The following is a 17,766-nucleotide window of genomic DNA, read 5'->3' on the forward strand; positions in this document are numbered from 1 at the left end:
GAACCTTTCTTGATACACACAGGGAATTGTCTCAAGGCTTAAAAACCCTACATCCCAATCCAAGCACTCCGTTCCGCCACCTCTGGTCTCTTGGTCCCTCACACCTCTACGGCACGAAAGCTCCCGCTCAGCCCAGTCAAAGCTGATCTCTGTCCTGGCACCCTAATGGTGGAACAAGCTTCCCCCTAAAGTCAGGACAGCGTACCTCTTTGAAGAGTATCTTAAATAACGTTCAGGTTGCACCCATCCCACTAACACTGACTTTGTTGATAACTACTATGTTGAGGGAAAATGTACTTGACACTATTGTGATGTGTTGTTGTCTCACCTAGCTATCTTAAGATGAATGCACTAATTGTAAATCGCTCTGGATAAGGACATCTGCCAAATGACTAAAATGTAAAATGGAAGGAAAATGGGACTCTTTCAAGACCTGCTTCAGAGCTCAATCCAGTGCTGATCAATGGTAGCTAACTTGCCAGACCACGTCAATACCAGTCTCACCTGTGAGGGCGTCCCTGTAGAGCTGTATAAAGTGGCTAAAGATGTCTTTGGGGAAGCTCTTCTCTCCGGACAGACATTGCAGCAGCACCACCACTTCCACCTGGCCTACTGCGTGCATGCCCTTCGACGTCACACACCAGCACTTCCTGTTTACATCTGGGGAAAGCCAATGAGAGGTAGCGCTTCAATGTGAGGTCACATGTGATTTGAATTATTCCATAGTGAGCTAAGATGAAAACATGGTGTCACACAGTGTCAATAACTGAAAAAAGGTTGAATGTTGAGAGAAAATGTCACATACAGTTGACTAGCTTGACCATGACCAGTAGGTTGGCGTTGAGGACAAAGACCAGGGAGTTGGGCCTGCCGCTCTCCAGGTCCTGGATGAGAACCCTCTCAGAGGGCCTTTCCTCCACTGTGTAGTCTGGTGAGACAGATGAAACGGTGACCTAGACATCCTTAGAAACTATTCAAAAGAAGTGTCCATTTGACAATCCCAGCACAGTGAACTAGCCAGCCATTAGCATCTCCAGTAGCTAACTACCTAATGCTATGACAATCCCAGTACAGTGAGCTAGCCTTCTGCATATCCTGTAGCTGACTACCTAACCCTATGACCCTCAAACTCAACCTCGAAGCCAGGTCCAGTTCCACTGCGTTTTTTCGTTGTTCCCCTCTAATTAGGGACTGATTTAGACCTGGGACACCAGGTGTCTGCAATTAATTATCAGGTATAACAGAAAACCAGCAGGCACCGGTCCACATAGGGTAGGGGTTGTGAGCTAGCGGTTAGCATCTCCGGTGTTGGTAGCCTGGTTGTACCTCCTTTGACTCCAGTGAGGATGGGAGGGAGGCCATCCAGTGGGATGAGGTTGGCAGAGCTACTGATGTGGCTACTGACCAGGGTTGCTGTACCCCAGCCACAGGGCCCACACACCTCCTGCAGAGGCTATATGGAGAGGGGAGAAGAATACTTTATTAATCCATACAAGACAGACATTGGTCTTCTGTTGTACCACACACACACACACAGTGGCTGGAGCAGTGGGCAGCTACTAGTACCACACCAGTGAGCAGTTTAGGGGTTAAGTGCCTCGCTCAAGGCCACAACTGCAGGTGATGGCATCTAGGACACTCTCAACCAGATGTCCCCCTGTCAGACATGGGATTAGAACCAGCAACGACTCACTTCTCTAGCCTCGAGGCTCTCGGCTACCTGCTGCCCCGAGGAAGAGGAGAGAGGGAGGAGGAAGGAAAGAGAGAGAGAGCTTATAAATTACTTTGGGTTATGGATATCAAAGGTATCAACAGAAAGACTGATAGTACACTACATGTGAGCACATCCTCAGATATTTTATGTACATTTTAAATCAATTGCATTAAATGAGTCTGGTCTGACAATGTTTTGTTACATACATTGAGCAGGGGCGGCCCCTGTGCTATTGGTGTCCTCCTGCTGGTCTGTGGTGAGCCAGTGGCGCTTCTGATTGTAGCAGCTATACTTCTCCTCAATAATAGCGGTGAGAAGGTGGGGCCTCTGATTGGTGTACAAGGAGCAGAGTCTGATTTCTCATTGGATAGGATTTCATCAGCAAACCACACCCTCCTTCTCCCCCTGGGAGGGGTTCCTGAAGAAAATAACAAAAGAGAGAGTGTCAATAATATTGACAGGGACATGTTTCTACATGTTGCACCAATGAACTGTGTAAAACACCGTTTTTGCCTGTAGTGTTATGGTAACAGTGTTGTCAGGTGATACTCACTTTTCACTAGAGTTGAGTGACAGGAGACACAGACACGCCCCTCCTTCCCATCCAGGTGTGTTAGTCGGAACTTCTGACCGGAGCACAATGAACAGAATACCTGTAGGGGACACACACGCACGCATGCACGCACACATACACACACATACACACACACACAATCACTAACAGGGTCAGCCTCCTTTCTCAGGGACAAGAGACCATAGACAAACATGCAATCCCTTCTTAATTGAAATACAACCAAGTGGTGTAAGACCCTCACCTTGCCACAGGCGCGGCAGTGGTGCCTTCTCTTTGTGAAGGTGAACCTGACTTCACACATCATACAGACCAGCGTATGGGCGTCAGGGACCCACACGGGGGCCACCTCCCCCAGGATAGTGCCTCGCTCCCTGGACAGAATGCCCGCGGGGCCGGCCTGTAGCTCATTGTCTGGATCCACTGACGGAGACATAGGGGAAGGCCTGCAGTCCCCCACAGCTCCCTCTTCACTGTCTGCCTGTGCTCTGTTGGCATTAGTCTCATCATTAGTTAGCCCGTTGGCTTTGGTCTGGTTCTGAAGCCCCAGTCTGGGCCCCTGGGTATGGCTGCCTTCATATAGCTCATCCACAGGACGATCAGACGTGTCGTCCAGGTCAGGACCTATGCCATCTGAGCCACTGGGTGAGTCCTGCAGCTTACGTTCACTCTCTTCCAGCTCTTTCTCCTCAACCACAGAGTCCTCCTTGTAGGAGGGCAGCTGAGGCCTCTTCTTCTCCTCCTTCATCTCCACCTCTGGCACAGCCGCTTTGGAGGGTATGAGCATCAAAGGGGTGGAGGCCTTCCCGAAATGCCTCTCTCCCCATGTGGAGAGAGTTGTCACAGTGCAGTTCCCCTCCTCCAGCTGTCTCATCAGCCTCTGAGCGGGGGTCTCTAGTTGGGAAATGGGACCCTCTTTTGTCGCCCCCGGGCTCAGGACCCCCTTTGAATGGACTTTGGATTTTGCAGGGGACTCTGATCCGATGTGACCACAGCCCAGCTGTCCTGACTTTATGATGTCACCATCTTCGAGCATCAGCAGACAGGGTCTGCGGAGCCAGTGGTGCTTAGCGTCTATCAGAGACGGAGCATCTGATTCATCTGTTCATACAAAGACGTGGATGCGGATCAAAACCATTGGAAGAGAAACGTCAAATGAACCTGACAAAGATATTCTGCTTCACGCCAAGAGAAAAAACTGGCTATAAGGAACATAAAACATTTAGTCCACAAGCGCATACACGCACTCACAAAAGCGTTCGTTGTATGCATGCACACACACAGACAGACAGACAGACACACACACACACACACACACACACGATGACCATGACCCCAGATTCGACCGGCTGTGTTCCGAGGTGGTAATTTGCCATTTATCTTGTCGCATCTAATAGGTTGAACCAGATTTATATATATATGGCTCTAGGTTAAATTATCCACTGACTCCAACATAAGTGCACTGTTGTCCTTGAGAGAGAAATCTGCGTCCCAAATGGGACACTATTCCCTATAAAGTGCATTACTTTTGAATAAAATGTACTTTTATTTAACATTTGAGTTAAATAAAGGTTAAATAAAAAAAATGTAATAACCAGAGCCCATATGCTCTGTGATAAAGTAGTGCACTATATAGGAAATATGGTGCCATTTGGGATGGAGGAAGATCCAGAGAGCCAGGTAAAGCTGACTCATTCTGTGTGTGTGTGTGTGTGTGTGTGTGTGTGTGTGTGTGTGTGTGTGTGTGTGTGTGTGTGTGTGTGCGTGCGTGCGTGCGTGCGTGCGTGCGTGCGTGCGTGCGTGTTGGGGCCCAGTGCACTACTTTTGTGAAAAATGTAAACAATGTATTTGAGTTTTTACCAGCATTTGTAACTTCAGTCTGATAATTATCTGTATCTGTATAAAACAGTTAATCTGATAATACTTGTGGAATATAAAAATACTTGCTTGATATATTTTCCAGTTTCTTGAAATACTTTGCAAATGCAACTCTATGTGAAAACTGAAATGATCTGTTCATTCCTTTTCGTAGATGCTCTTATCCAGAACAACTTACAGTAGTGCAGACATTTTCATACTGGTCCCCTGTGGGAATCGAACCCACAACCCAAGCGTCATGCACTACCAACTGAGCCACATCCTCACATCGCATCATCACAAACCACTTGATGGCTCAATGTACTCAATTAATGCATTGTGCATTATTTTCCTTCATGGTGATGAAAAGCCTGCAGGTACAACCCTAGATGACAAGCCTATGTACAATGCAGTAATGTACACTTACATTAAGTGGTTTGTAAGGATGGTAAATTAGTACTGCACAAAAAGTGGTTGTTTTCCACATTATTTGATTAAGAAAAATATTTAATTTGACGTGGACGTTTTGTGTCTTTGCCCATAACTTTGAACCTTTTGATGTAAATGTTTGAGGACAGGGTTTTGTTCTTTCTAGATTCCATTAGAATGACAATTGCAGATCAGGGACAAGGCAACAACTCTTACAATTCTAACTATTGAATCCTACAAGATACTGTTCTCAATTATAAAATGGGTGATTCGAGCCCTGAATGCTGATTGGCTGACAGCCATTATATATGAGACCGTATATATATACCGGGTATGACAAAACATGTATTTTTACTGCTCTAATTATTTTGGAAACCAGTTTATAATAGAAATTAAGCACCTCAGGGGTTTGTGGTATATTGCCAATATACCACGGCTAAGGGCTGTGTCCAGGCACTCTGCAACAGTCCTTAGCCAAGGTTTATAGGCCATATACCACACCTACTCCGGCCTTATTGCTTAATTATACAACTACTGCACACACACAAAAAATTGACAGCACTATAGACGTCTATATCAGTCAGCTAATACTAGCAAAGGCCCAGTGCACTACTTTTGTGAAGAAAAAAAATATATATATTTTTCAGGGGGTGCTACCGCACCCTCAGCACCCCTACTTCCCCAACAGTGGCAAAATTGGATGTTATGTAGCCTGCATTGTTGTTATACATTATGAATCAAGGTGTATACAAATAGTTATAGGCCTAATGACAAGATCATGAATAGACAAAAACACAAATTAAGACAATATTAATTTAATTCTATATTGTTTAAATATTTTTACTTCACTATCGACTGAAATGCGCCAAAATGTTATTACGGTGAGAAAGAAAATCTGATTCATAATTCTGATTTTGGGATATGCTGTGATCTCTCCTCGGTTGGTTATTGCCTCAATTGCACAATTTCACATAGCCTTTATTGGCTTTGGTGAATTATTTTCGGGGTAAAACTGCACTGCAGCTTCAACCCCGTTATCGCACCCCAACCCTTCCATTCATGCTGACGATTACTAAACAACAATAGGGCCCAACCTATTCAGCTGACTGAGCGTTTGCGGCACGGTGACTCAGTATCCAGCACACGTGCAATTGTTTTAAATCCCCTCAACCAGCGAACACGGCAATGCGACATTTGCTGCTCATCTCGCGTCATTAATTGTTGCAGAGTAATTAAACACAATATTATCTTTATCACGCTATTTCCAAAAATAGTCGTATTTTTCCAGTAATTCATATAGGCTGAACGAATATTCTCACTTGTGCTTCGATCTGTCGTTCTATGAATGTGTCGCGAGCGGCAAGACGCATGATTGCAGATCAGCTACAATTTCCCCTGATTGAAATACATATTGCATCTCTATACAATAGAATTAAAAACCTTACCGTCTGTCAATGCACCCAAGAGGCTTTCATTCTCATCGTCCCGGGCACTGAAGAACTTCAACATTTTGTAACAGTGGCGAAGAAAATAAGTAAAACAGTCTTGCTCACTATCAGAGGGAGGATTTCCCTCTATTCCCCCCCTCTGCAGGTCTTCTTGAATGAACTCAAGGATGTCCTCATATGTCCTTTTCTAAACCAGTATACAGTAGACCACAATGTACAGTAGACCACAAGCCAGTTTAACTTCATCAAAATCTTGCTCTCATTTCTAGCCAAGTGTCTACTGCACATAGGAATGAATGACTCCTGATAAAACATTTAAAAAGTATTTATCCCAGTGGTTAAAGTCTTAGATCATAATACAAGCCATGTGTACATGAAACCTCAGAAAGAAAACATTTGTCTAAAAATACAACCACGAAAGGCTTTATAACCATTATCTTTGACCAGTGATATTATCATCCAAGTCAGTCTGATATCCAATGCACGGCCTGATGCTGGAGTTGAATGAGATACTTGAGTTTAAGGCAACACCTGCTTTGATTTAAATATAGTGACAAAAAAGCTATGCATCCTGATACTACAATAATGAACCAGGGTGACAGACATTGTGGAAATTGTAGTTTCCAAAAACAAAATACCCCCTTTCAACAGCTAGAAAGACCACAGAACCATGTACAAAATGTTAATCACCTTTATTTTGTTTCATAAACAAAAAAAACTTTTAAAAAACTCTGAAGACTAGCTTTATTTAAAGACCACCGCAATCCTGATCGAGACTGACAATGTGGTGAAAAGTACTGAACTGTTGACCAATGTGTTGGGAGTTTAAGTGGGCAAGCCAGTCTGATAAGGGCTGCATCCGTGGGCCATTTCAAAATACACAAGTCTCCGGTTGACGGGATAGTGTTTGAAATGATATGTCTTCATAGCTAAAAGTTAAAACACCGGAGAAGTTGCCTTTCTTAATTGCAGTTCCAGTCCTTGTATCGGGTCTTGAGGGGAAGATCAATCAATTTGCCTCGTTCTTTGATGCTTCGTCAAAATTCTCCACCAGGTCTGAAGAGAAAGGGAGAGCAAAACAAAAGGATGGTTTTACAGGTTGAAATGATGTGAGGTTTCCTCTGAAGTCTTAAACAGAATCATCCTTACCTGGGACGTCATCATCTTCTTCTTCAATATCTTCTGCTTTAGGGGCTTTGTTGTCGAGCACTGAAACAAAATAAGAAATTGTACGCAATAAGCATCAAAACGTTCTTTGGGTCTCAGGTTGCAGAATAATCACCAGGGGTGTATTCATTAGTGCACACAAAGAAAGCTATAGCAAAAGTTTAACAAAAACAAGAGTTTCTATTGGACAAATTCAGGTAGGTCCCAACGTTTTTTTTTACCCGTTTGTTTCCTCGTAAATACAACCTAGCCAACTGCATCTACCAACCCACCTTGCCGAGGGAACTGCTCTGCCAGTTTACGCAGGCTGGTGAGGCTGTCGGCACCCAGCTGACTGAGGATGCCCGGGAGCATCTCTGTGAGCTGTTTGGTCTCGGCGTGGCCGGTGATAGCGAAGGTGTTGGCCGACAGAGACGCCTGCACTTTGGGGTTGTTGAAATGGATCACTGTGCCGTCATCCTTGATCATGTTTACCTAGTGACAGAGCAGGTGGGGGTTTCGGTTACTTCAGATTCTACTTAAAGTTTGGTGCCCAAAGTGACTGATATACAAGACTGTAGCCCATGCAAGAGTCTTCAGAAGTGCAGTCGTTTCATTAAAATTAACCTATAAACTGGAGACAGGAGTCTCAAAGGAATGAGGAAATATATATGAGACGTGCAATGCGTGTGTTACAATACATTATCTACGAAATGCAGACATGTGAAATGATTGCTGTTGCTTACCTCTTCAATACCAGCAATGTTGTTTACAGCTAATTTCTTTAGCGAACTCTGAAGTTTTTTGTCATCGGCTGTTGCCGTTCTGTGTACAACCTTCTTCTTCCTACGTGCCGAGCCCTAAAATCAATACAGGGAGATGTAAGAACATACTTAGAGGTTAAATACAGCAGGGGTGGATCCAGTCCTCTGAGACCATCTGGTGATTTTTACCAGGCAAAAGGCCCCCAAAATTAAGAGCAATTAAAAACAAAATAATTGCAGGTCCCTCTGGGCTTACAACGGCAACCAACTAAGACAGCCAACACAGTGGTTTCTCAACAAGGACAGTGTTTGAACACTCCACGTGTCTATATATCCTTCAATGGCACGTGTGTGCGTCTCATGTTGTAGCCCTGGGGTATTCAAATCCGAGTCTGGAGGTCCGGAGTACTGCTTGTTTTCTGTTCTACCTCATAGCGAATTGCACCCTCAGCTGGGGGTGTACAACAGAACGATGTTCAATGTTTAATTTTACAGAAACGGCCGGCTGAACGACCATTTGAAGAATGGCGTGATTATGGTGTCTCATGTCTAAATCAGTCCTTCATTACAGGGGGAGAATGAAAACTCAGTGGCACATGATGTGTCGAGGTTCAAACTTGAATTTGCCCATAGTCCTTAACTTGAAGTAACTTGAAGCCCATAGTCCTTAAATCTGGGGTGTGTTCAGTTCATTAAATGTTTATGTTGCGTGACTGTTTATACTGAATGATACCTTCCCCCAAAACGCTGCACCTGTCCCTCAATAGTCTTAGTAGTACATATGCTACTGTTCAGTGGGTGTGGCCGGATCAATATGGGTGTGGGAGCATTTGAAATCGGCACACTCCTGTCTCCATAATCACATTCTTCAATTGGTCGTTCAGAACTGCACCGTTTTTGTTGAAATTACGACTGCACACCGTTGCTGTCCATTTCAAGGGAAGTAACCATCACTAAAGATTGAGAATTCTCTTACCTTTCCTCCTATTCGGACCTGGGCTTGAAGTTTCGCTAATTTTTCTTGGTTCATGTTGCTAACGTTACCTGGGAAAATGAGGGGTTATGAGTTAGAGTAAAACATGACAACTTATCTGTTTTCAATTGGAGGCAGTCAATATGGGTTGGCAACTTATCAATCAACTATCAGTAAAACAATGTGTTCCATAGATGACCAGTGTCAGAACCGCTCCACTCAGGTTAACGGGATTACAACCCCACACAGCTGCTGCTAACTAGGATAGCTAACTTACTATGTTAAGTTATGAACCCTTTATCTAGTTAGTTAACCACACTTAACATGGAGGGTGGGGGTGTAACTAACTACGGTGAACAGTAAGTAGCAAACACAAGAACATGCAATTTGAAAACTAGTTCAATCCACGTGCGACACCTTTCACAAAATATATGGTGTCTGTCGCCGACGTAATATAAACAAATTGCCAGATATAGCTAACATTAGCTAACGTTAACCAGACAGACTGGCTAGCAAGCTAATTTAGTGGACTTGCTGGGTATCACACGAAGTGTCAACGCCTCTTTTCGCCTAAAATACTTCGTTCCCGGTCAACTATCAAACACACATGTAATTGTAGACCACAAAACCTCTCATATTTACGTAAACACGATATACCATACCCGATCCGAAGATATCCGAGGAAGCATGCGACAGCGAAAGATGGAGGATGACTATGAGCGATAAATGACGTAACTCACCATATGACTAATATCTTCTTCCGTGGTATCATAAAACCTTTATGAATCCCCCTACCGCACAGGAGTAGTATAAAGGGGACTATCTGAGACAACATTTTGATAAGATTTCTTTGTTGAAATGCAATAAAACAGAACTATTCGAAGTCTCTGTATAAACAATATCCTTCATCACCTATCCATCACTGGAAATGAATTTGAACTTAATAACTTGTATCACCTGCCACCATAGCCTATAACCAAGACATCATCAAGGACCCCACACACCCCAGCCATGAGCTGTTCACTTCCTTTATGTCGGCAGATGCTATCAGAACGTTAGTTCTGATACCAACAGGCTCAGAGACAGTTTCTATTTACAAGCAATCAGACTGCTGGACACTTGAATTAGACTGACCACCTGCACTGACTCTCTCTCCACACACACACACACACACACACACACACACACACACACACACACACACACACACACACACACACACACACACTATCAGACTCTTATTTACTATTGCACAATTTAAACACTTGTGACCCAATGATACATATGTAAATATTGTGCTTTCCTTTTTGCTAAAATGTCTATTCTATTGAGCATTTTACTATATTTCCTTATTCTTATTTTTGCATTTTATTTCTTATTGTTATTGCATTGTCGAGAAGGAAACTGCAAGTAAGCATTTTGTTGAATGGTGTATACCACGTGTATCCTCTACATACGACCAATAAAACTTGAAACTTGCTACACACCAGCGGTAATCAGTCTGGCAATTAGTATGGGCTCCCGAGTGGCACAGTGGTCTAAGGCACTGCATCTCAGTGATAGAGGTGTCACTACAGACCCTGGTTTGATTCCAGGCTCTATCACAACTGGCTGTGATTGCGAGTCCCATAGGGCAGTGCACAATTGGCCCAGTGTTGTCTGGGTTAGGCTGTCATTGTAAATAAGAATTTGATCTTAACATACTTGCCTAGTTAAATATAAAAATTACGAGCCTAGAGTTAGTGCTATCTGGAATCCTTGTAATGTCCCTACACTAACCTCCATTCCTATTCTTTACCATAATAACCCTTACCTTAACCGTTTGAATTTTCAACTTCATTGGGGTGACGTGAGAGTTGGGAAGTTCAAATGATTCGTTTTAGACTTTCCCCATACTGCCCTACAAGGGCAAGATGCAGTAAATACACCTTTGGTCAGACTGAAAGACTGAAATCAGGCTTTGTAGTATCTGTTTTATCTTGTGACAACGTGTCCTGGTTTATTATTAATTCTTAATTAATTAATAATTAACAAATAAGAAGTTATTAATTATTAAGTTCAGTTTCAGAGAAAAATGGAGTGTGACATTTGCACTAACTACAAAATCCAAGAGACTATGCCTTTGGGCAGACGGAGCAATCTTCTGGTCAGGCTCCGTAGACGGGCACATCGCCCACCGCTCCCGAGTATATTACTAACCAATGTACAGTCTCTTGACAACAAGGTAGACGAAATCCGAGCAACGGTTGCCTTCCAGAGAGACATCAGAGATTGTAACATTCTCTGTTTCACGGAAACATGGCTCATTTGGGATACGTTATCAGAGTCGGTACAGCCACCTGGTTTCTTCACGCATCGCACCGACAGAAACAAACATCTCTCTGGTAAGAAGAAGGGCAGAAGTGTATGCCTTATGATTAACGAGTCATGGTGTAATCATAACAACACACAGGACCTCAAGTCCTTCTGTTCACCTGACCTAGAATTTCTTACAACCAAATGCCGACCGCATTATCTACCAAGAGAATTCTCTTCGATTATAATCACAGTCGTGTACACCCCTCCCCCCAAGCAGACACCTCGATGGCCCGGAAAGAACTTCATTGGACTCTATGTAAACTGGAAACCACATATCCTGAGGCTGCACCTATTGTAGCTGGGGATTTTAACAAGGCTAATCTGAAAACAAGGCTCCCTAAATTTTATTTGCATATCGAATACGCAACCCGGGCTGGAAAAATTCAGAAACCTTGTTACTCTAACTTCCGCGACGCATACAAAGCTCGCCCTCACCCTCCTTTCGGCAAATCTGACCACGACTCCATTTTGTTGCTCCCAGCTTATAGACAGAAACTAAAACAGGAAACTCCCGTGCTCAGGTCTGCTCAACGCTGGTCCGACCAATCTGATTCCAAGCATCAAGCTTGCTTCGATCACGTGGAATGGGATATGTTCTGGATATCGTCGAACAATAACATTGATGTATACGCTGATTCGGTGAGCGAAGTTAATTAGCAAGTGCATCGGTGATGTTGTACCCACGGCGACAATTAAAACCTTACCCAACCAGAAACCGTGGATTGATGGCAGCATTCGCACAAAACTGAAAGCGCAAACCACTGCTTTTAAATCAGGGCAAGAAGACCGGAAACATGACCGAATACAAACAGTGTAGCTATTCCCTCCACAAGGCAATGAAACAAGCTAAGCGTCAGTATAGAGGCAAAGTAGAGTCGCAATTCAACGGCTCAGGCACAAGAGGTATGTGGCAGGGTCTACAGTCAATCACGGACTACAAAAAGAAAACCAGCCCCGTCGCGGACCCCGAAATCTTGCTCCCAGACAAACTAAACAGCTTCTTTGCTCGCTTTGAGGACAATACAGTGCCACCGACACGGCCCGCTACCAAAACCTGCGGACTCTCCTTCACCGCAGCCAACGTGAGTAAAACTTTTAAAAGTGTTAACCCTCGCAAGGCTGCCGGCCTAGACGGCATCCCTAGCCACGTCCTCAGAGCATGCGCAGACCAGCTGGCTGGTGTGTTTACAGACATATTCAATCAATCCCTATCCCAGTCTGATGTTCCCACATGCTTCAAGAGGGCCACCATTGTTCCTGTTCCCAAGTAAGCTAAGGTAACTGAGCTAAATGACTATTGTGCTTTGAGAGACTAGTCAAGGATCATATCACCTCCAACCTACCTGACACCCTAGACCCACTCCAATTTGCTTACCGCCCCAATAGGTTCACAGACGATGCAAATCACACTGCTCTAACCCATCTGGACAAGAGGAATACCTATGTAAGAATGCTGTTCATCGACTACAGCTCAGTATTTAACACCATAGTACCCTCCAAACTCGTCATTAAGCTCGAGACCCTGGGTCTCGACCCCGCCCTGTGCAACTGGGTCCTGGACTTTGATGGGACGCCCCCAGGTGGTGAGGGTAAGAAACAACATCTCCACCCCGTTAAACTTCAACACTGGGGCCCCACAATTGTGCGTTCTCAGTCCTTTCCTGTACTCCCTGTTCACTCATGACTGCGTGGCCATGCACGCCTCCAACTCATTCATCAAGTTTGCAGACGACACTACAGTGGTAGGCTTGATTACCAACAACGATGAGACTGCCTACAGGGAGGAGGTGAGGGCCCTCGGAGTGTGGTGTCAGGAAAATAACCTCACACTCAACATCAACAAAACAAAGGAGATGATTGTGGACTTCAGGAAACAGCAGAGGGAGCACCCCCCTATCCAAAATCGATGGGACAGTAGTGGAGAAGGTGGAAAGTTTTAAGTTCTTCGGCGTACACATAACGAACAAACTGAAATGGTCCACCCACACAGACAGTGTGGAGAAGAAGGCGCAACAGCGCCTCTTCAACTTCAGGAGGCAGAAGAAATTTGGCTTGTCACCAGAAACACTCAAACTTTTACAGATACACAATCGAAAGCACACTGTCGGGCTGTATCACCGCCTGGTACGGCAACTGCTCCGCCCACAACCACAAGGCTCTCCAGAGGGTAGTGAGGTCTGCACAATGCATCACCGTGGGCAAACTACCTGCCCTCCAAGACACCTACACCACCGGATGTCACAGGAAGGCCAACAACCACCTGAGCTACTGCCTGTTCACCCCGCTATCATCCAGAAGGCGAGGTCAGTACAGGTGCATCAAAGCTGGGACCGAGAGACTGAAAAACAGCTTCTATCTCAAGGCCATCAGACTGTTAAACAGCCATCACTAACATTGAGTGGCTGCTGCCAACATACTGGCTGAAATTTCTCATCACTTTAATAATTCAAAATTGTATGTAATAAATGTGTCACTAGTCACTTTAAACAATGCCACTATATAATGTTTACATACCCTACATTACTCACCTCATATGTATATACACTTCTACTCTATACCATCTACTGCATCTTGCCTCTGCCGTTCGGCCATTGCTCATCCATATATTTATATGTACATATTCTTATTCATTCCTTTACACTTGTGTGTATAAGTTAGTTGTTGTGAAATTGTTAGACTACTTGTTAGATATTACCGCATGGTCGGAACTAGAAGCACAAGCATTTCGCTGCACTCGCATTAACATCTGCAAACCATGTGTACGTGACAAATAAAATTTGATGACCACCAATTTGACCTATGACCACAAAGTCAAATAAATGACCATATAAAAAACAGAAAAACAAACAGAAAAGTTGGATAAACACATTTAGATTGTAGTTACTGCAAAAAGTAAAATGTTTAAGTATAAACATTCTGCAACATTCTGCAACTTATAGCAAAAAAAATACTTGAGGGTTATTACAATACAACATTCAAAATACGAAAACGTAACTACATAAAACTTTTAATTACATGTAGTTTGAGATTTCTAACTGTTTCCATCAAACAGGAAAACAACAAGAAAGTTGTATAAACAGATTTAGATTGTAGATACTGCACTTTGCATTACCCATATAGGTGTTTAATACCATACAAAAGGCAGAGTGCAGTATCTGCATTTTAGGGGGCATAAGTCAAATCAGTGCTCATGGTTGATATGCATAAAGTATTACTCAATAATTGAATTTTCACTTATCTACCTAACACATTTGGCTGGCTAGTAAAAACATATTTCAAGCCATTTCAGTTTCGCTGTTGGCGTAGTTATTGAGTTTTGCCTTTGTAGGGCAGCATAGCCTAGGCCAGGGGTGTCAAACATATGCAAGGGAGTCCGATCTGACGGTGGTTTGAGTAAAACAATACATTTTGTAAAATATAAAATAAGGGGGAGGTGAACGAACTTGATATATTTAAAATGACTTAAACCAAATTGAAGAAAAAAAACTATCCAGAAAACCATCGGACAAAAAGTACTCTCACTTAGGACAGAGACACATGAATCCAAAATGTGTTAAAAACACATTTTTAATCTGCCAACCATCTGCCAGACACAACAGCAACAGTGAAACAACAGAACAATTAATTTTTACCAGAGGAACACCTGCTGAGGCGATATTTCAATCACTCACTGAGCTGTAAAACAATCAATTGGCCTTGTCATTCTGCACATGCTTTAAGGGCTGTGAGGGACTCTAGAGCTACAGATGTCTTTAGTTCTGAGCAGCTGGGTTTATAAGCCATAATTGTCACAGAGAAGACAACATTGACATCTAGTGCTGATTGCAGAGTTCATCCTTTCAAGGTTAGGTAGTAAGGTACTAATAGGTTGGCTAGAAGCAATCAATAGGTGTCCATCAGGTGTCCATCTGGGTCCAGCCATTAAGTGTTTGTCATTGTCAATGATGACTAACATGCCAGTGTCTGTACATCTCATGAATGTACAGCACAATATTGTGTCTTGTAGGCCTCTGACATTTCCATCCAAGAAGAAGGAGTCTGGCTTACTGCTGATGGAGGTGCTGCTGGTCTCCCCAGAGCCTTTCACTGGGCTGCACTTCCAGCGGTTGAGGGGGTGGGAGTGGGACTTGGTGCTCCAGCAGCTGTGCACCAGCAGGAAGAGCTTCTTGAGGATGGCCTTTCTCAGGAGGATGTAGATCCAGGGGTCCAGGATCTGGTTCCAGGTGGCCATGCGGATTGACAGCAGCAGGCGGGCAAACGCACGCTCGCCCTGGACCTGGGTGCTCAGTATGATGACGTTAACCTAGGACGGTAAACATAGGACATTATGTGAGACTGAATGTAATTACTTGAAGGGAACCGTTGAAAATGTTGTTATAAGTGTTTAGTTCAACACTTCAAAAACACATTACAGTATACCCAGCTCTCTTGAATCAAGGGAAAATGACAAGGGATTTGCTTTCGCAGTGCATTACATTCTCATCTTAAACTACCACATATTACATTTTAGTCATTTAGCAGACACTTATCCAGAGAGCGACATACAGTTAGTGCATTCATCTTTAGATAGATAGTTGGGACAACCACATATCTCAGTCACGAGCTAGGTTTCCATCCAATTGGCAAAAGACTTTCATGCAAATATTTAAAAAAAATCTGCATAAAGAAAATATGCACATTTTCCTGCCAGTGGTGTGTTTCCACCAAACGGACTTGTTGCAGATTAAAAGCAGTATGTAATGACATGCAAAAAAAGTACATTGTGTGCACTAAGTTCTCATGTCCCGACTAAAAATCTAAAGTTCAATGTGTTTTCATTGCATGTTCAACTCTACTGATAGTTTTGTCACAAAAACTGTTGCTTTAAATATCAAATGTGCCTAATCTGCTCTAGGCACATGTGCTCTAGCCAACAGCTGGCAGAGAGTGCGGGTGGTTGTGCGGTTAGGCAAGTCTACATGATGATATTATTATGGATGAGAGTGAGAATATTTGTATTTGTCATACGGCAGTCAAGCATCGATCATTATGTGACCAGAATAAAAGCCTCAATATTTTTGGGAAAGTAGCATCAAGATAACATGCAGTTTTATCACCACCCTAGGAAATTAATCATGAAATAATGTATCTGTAGCCTAAAATTGTATGGAGCCCGAGTTGTAGTGGGAGGAACACACACCATATCACTTTACGAAAGGCACGTTTTTGTTTACTATTTGAAGAGGTAGGATTTCAGATTTTTTTCCGAAGATGGGAAGGGACTCTGCTGTCCTACCTTCAAGGGGAAGCTGGTTCCAACATTGGGTTGCCAGAACAGAGAAGAGCTTTGAATGGGCTGAGCTGATAGATGCCCTCCCATAGGGGTGGAAGGACCAAGAGACCAGAGGTGGCAGAATGGAGTACTAGGGTTGGGGTGTAGGGTTTGATCATTGCCTGACGGTAGGAAGGGGCAGTTTCTCTTGTTGCTCTGTAGGCAAAAAACCATGGTATTGTAGTGGATGCAAGCGTCGACTGAACGCCAGTGGAGTGTGCTGAGGAGTGGGTTGCCGTGGGAGAACGTGGGAAGGTTGAACACCAGGCGGGCTGCAGTATTCTGGATAAGCTGCAGGGGTTGATGGCAAGCAGGGTGCCCAACCAACATCAACTTGCAGTAGGTCAGACGGGAGATGACAAGTGCCTGGATTAGGACCTGCGCCGCTTCCTGTGTGAGGTAGGGTTGTACTCCACGGATATTGTAGAGCATGAACCTGCAGGAGCAAGTCCCTGCTTTGATGTCACTCCAAGGTTCTTTGCATTCTGGGAGGGGGACATCATGGAGTCTTTAACCGTGATGGAGAGGTCCTGAAGAAGGCAGGGCCTTCCCCGAGAAGAAGAGCAGCTCTGTCTGGTCGAGATTGAGTTTGAGCTGATGGGCTGACATCCAAGCGGAGATATCTGCCAGGGACACAGAGTTGTGTGTCACCACCTAGGGGTCAGAAGGGGGGGGGGAGGGGGGGAGTGGTTGAGTGTCAGCCGCATAGCAATGATAGGAGAGACCATGTGAGGATATGACGTAACTGAGTGACTTGGTGTAGAAAGAGAAGAGGGCCTAGAAACAGATCCTCGCCACGTCACCTTGTAGGAGCGGCCTGCCAGGTAATATGAAATCCAAGAGTGTGCAGAGCCTGAGACACCCAGTGGTGAGAGGAGGATCTGATGGTTCACGATGTCAAAGGCAGTGGATAGATCTTGGAGAATACACAGGAGAGAGAGTCCAAGCAGGTCATCCGTGATACAAGTAAGTATTCGACGTCCATCCATGTCTGAGGATGTCGGAAGATGATGTGGAAACCGGCCACTAGGGGCAACAGTGAGCACTGTTACTTTCAAGTAGGTTTTGCTAAGGCATTGTGGGCGGGAAAGGTGGATAGGCGTAAGCATCGGCTTCTTATTCCAAAGGGTGCATATTCGAATCCAGCAATAGAAAGTTGTTTCTATTTTTGTTTTCAGCCTTTAATAGTTCATTC

General features: G+C 44.1%; 1 protein-coding gene and 1 pseudogene across 1 annotated transcript; both read right to left on the minus strand.

Annotated features, from left to right (window-relative positions):
- Positions 1-6,156, minus strand: part of LOC129866556 (zinc finger FYVE domain-containing protein 9-like) — a 12,124-nt pseudogene extending 5,968 nt beyond the window's left edge.
- Positions 6,157-6,696: 540 nt separating this feature from the next.
- On the minus strand, positions 6,697-9,648 carry LOC129867399 (transcription factor BTF3 homolog 4). Its single transcript, XM_055940770.1, has 6 exons — positions 9,565-9,648; positions 8,906-8,973; positions 7,912-8,025; positions 7,459-7,660; positions 7,169-7,228; positions 6,697-7,075 (listed from the first exon to the last, which is right to left on the minus strand). Exons 2-6 carry the CDS (start codon positions 8,957-8,959, stop codon positions 7,029-7,031), a joined length of 477 nt encoding a protein of 158 aa, XP_055796745.1. The 5' UTR covers positions 8,960-8,973; positions 9,565-9,648; the 3' UTR covers positions 6,697-7,028.
- Positions 9,649-17,766: the final 8,118 nt, after the last annotated feature.

This window comes from Salvelinus fontinalis, chromosome 12 (genome assembly GCF_029448725.1).
Source record: "Salvelinus fontinalis isolate EN_2023a chromosome 12, ASM2944872v1, whole genome shotgun sequence".
NCBI lineage: Eukaryota > Metazoa > Chordata > Actinopteri > Salmoniformes > Salmonidae > Salvelinus > Salvelinus fontinalis.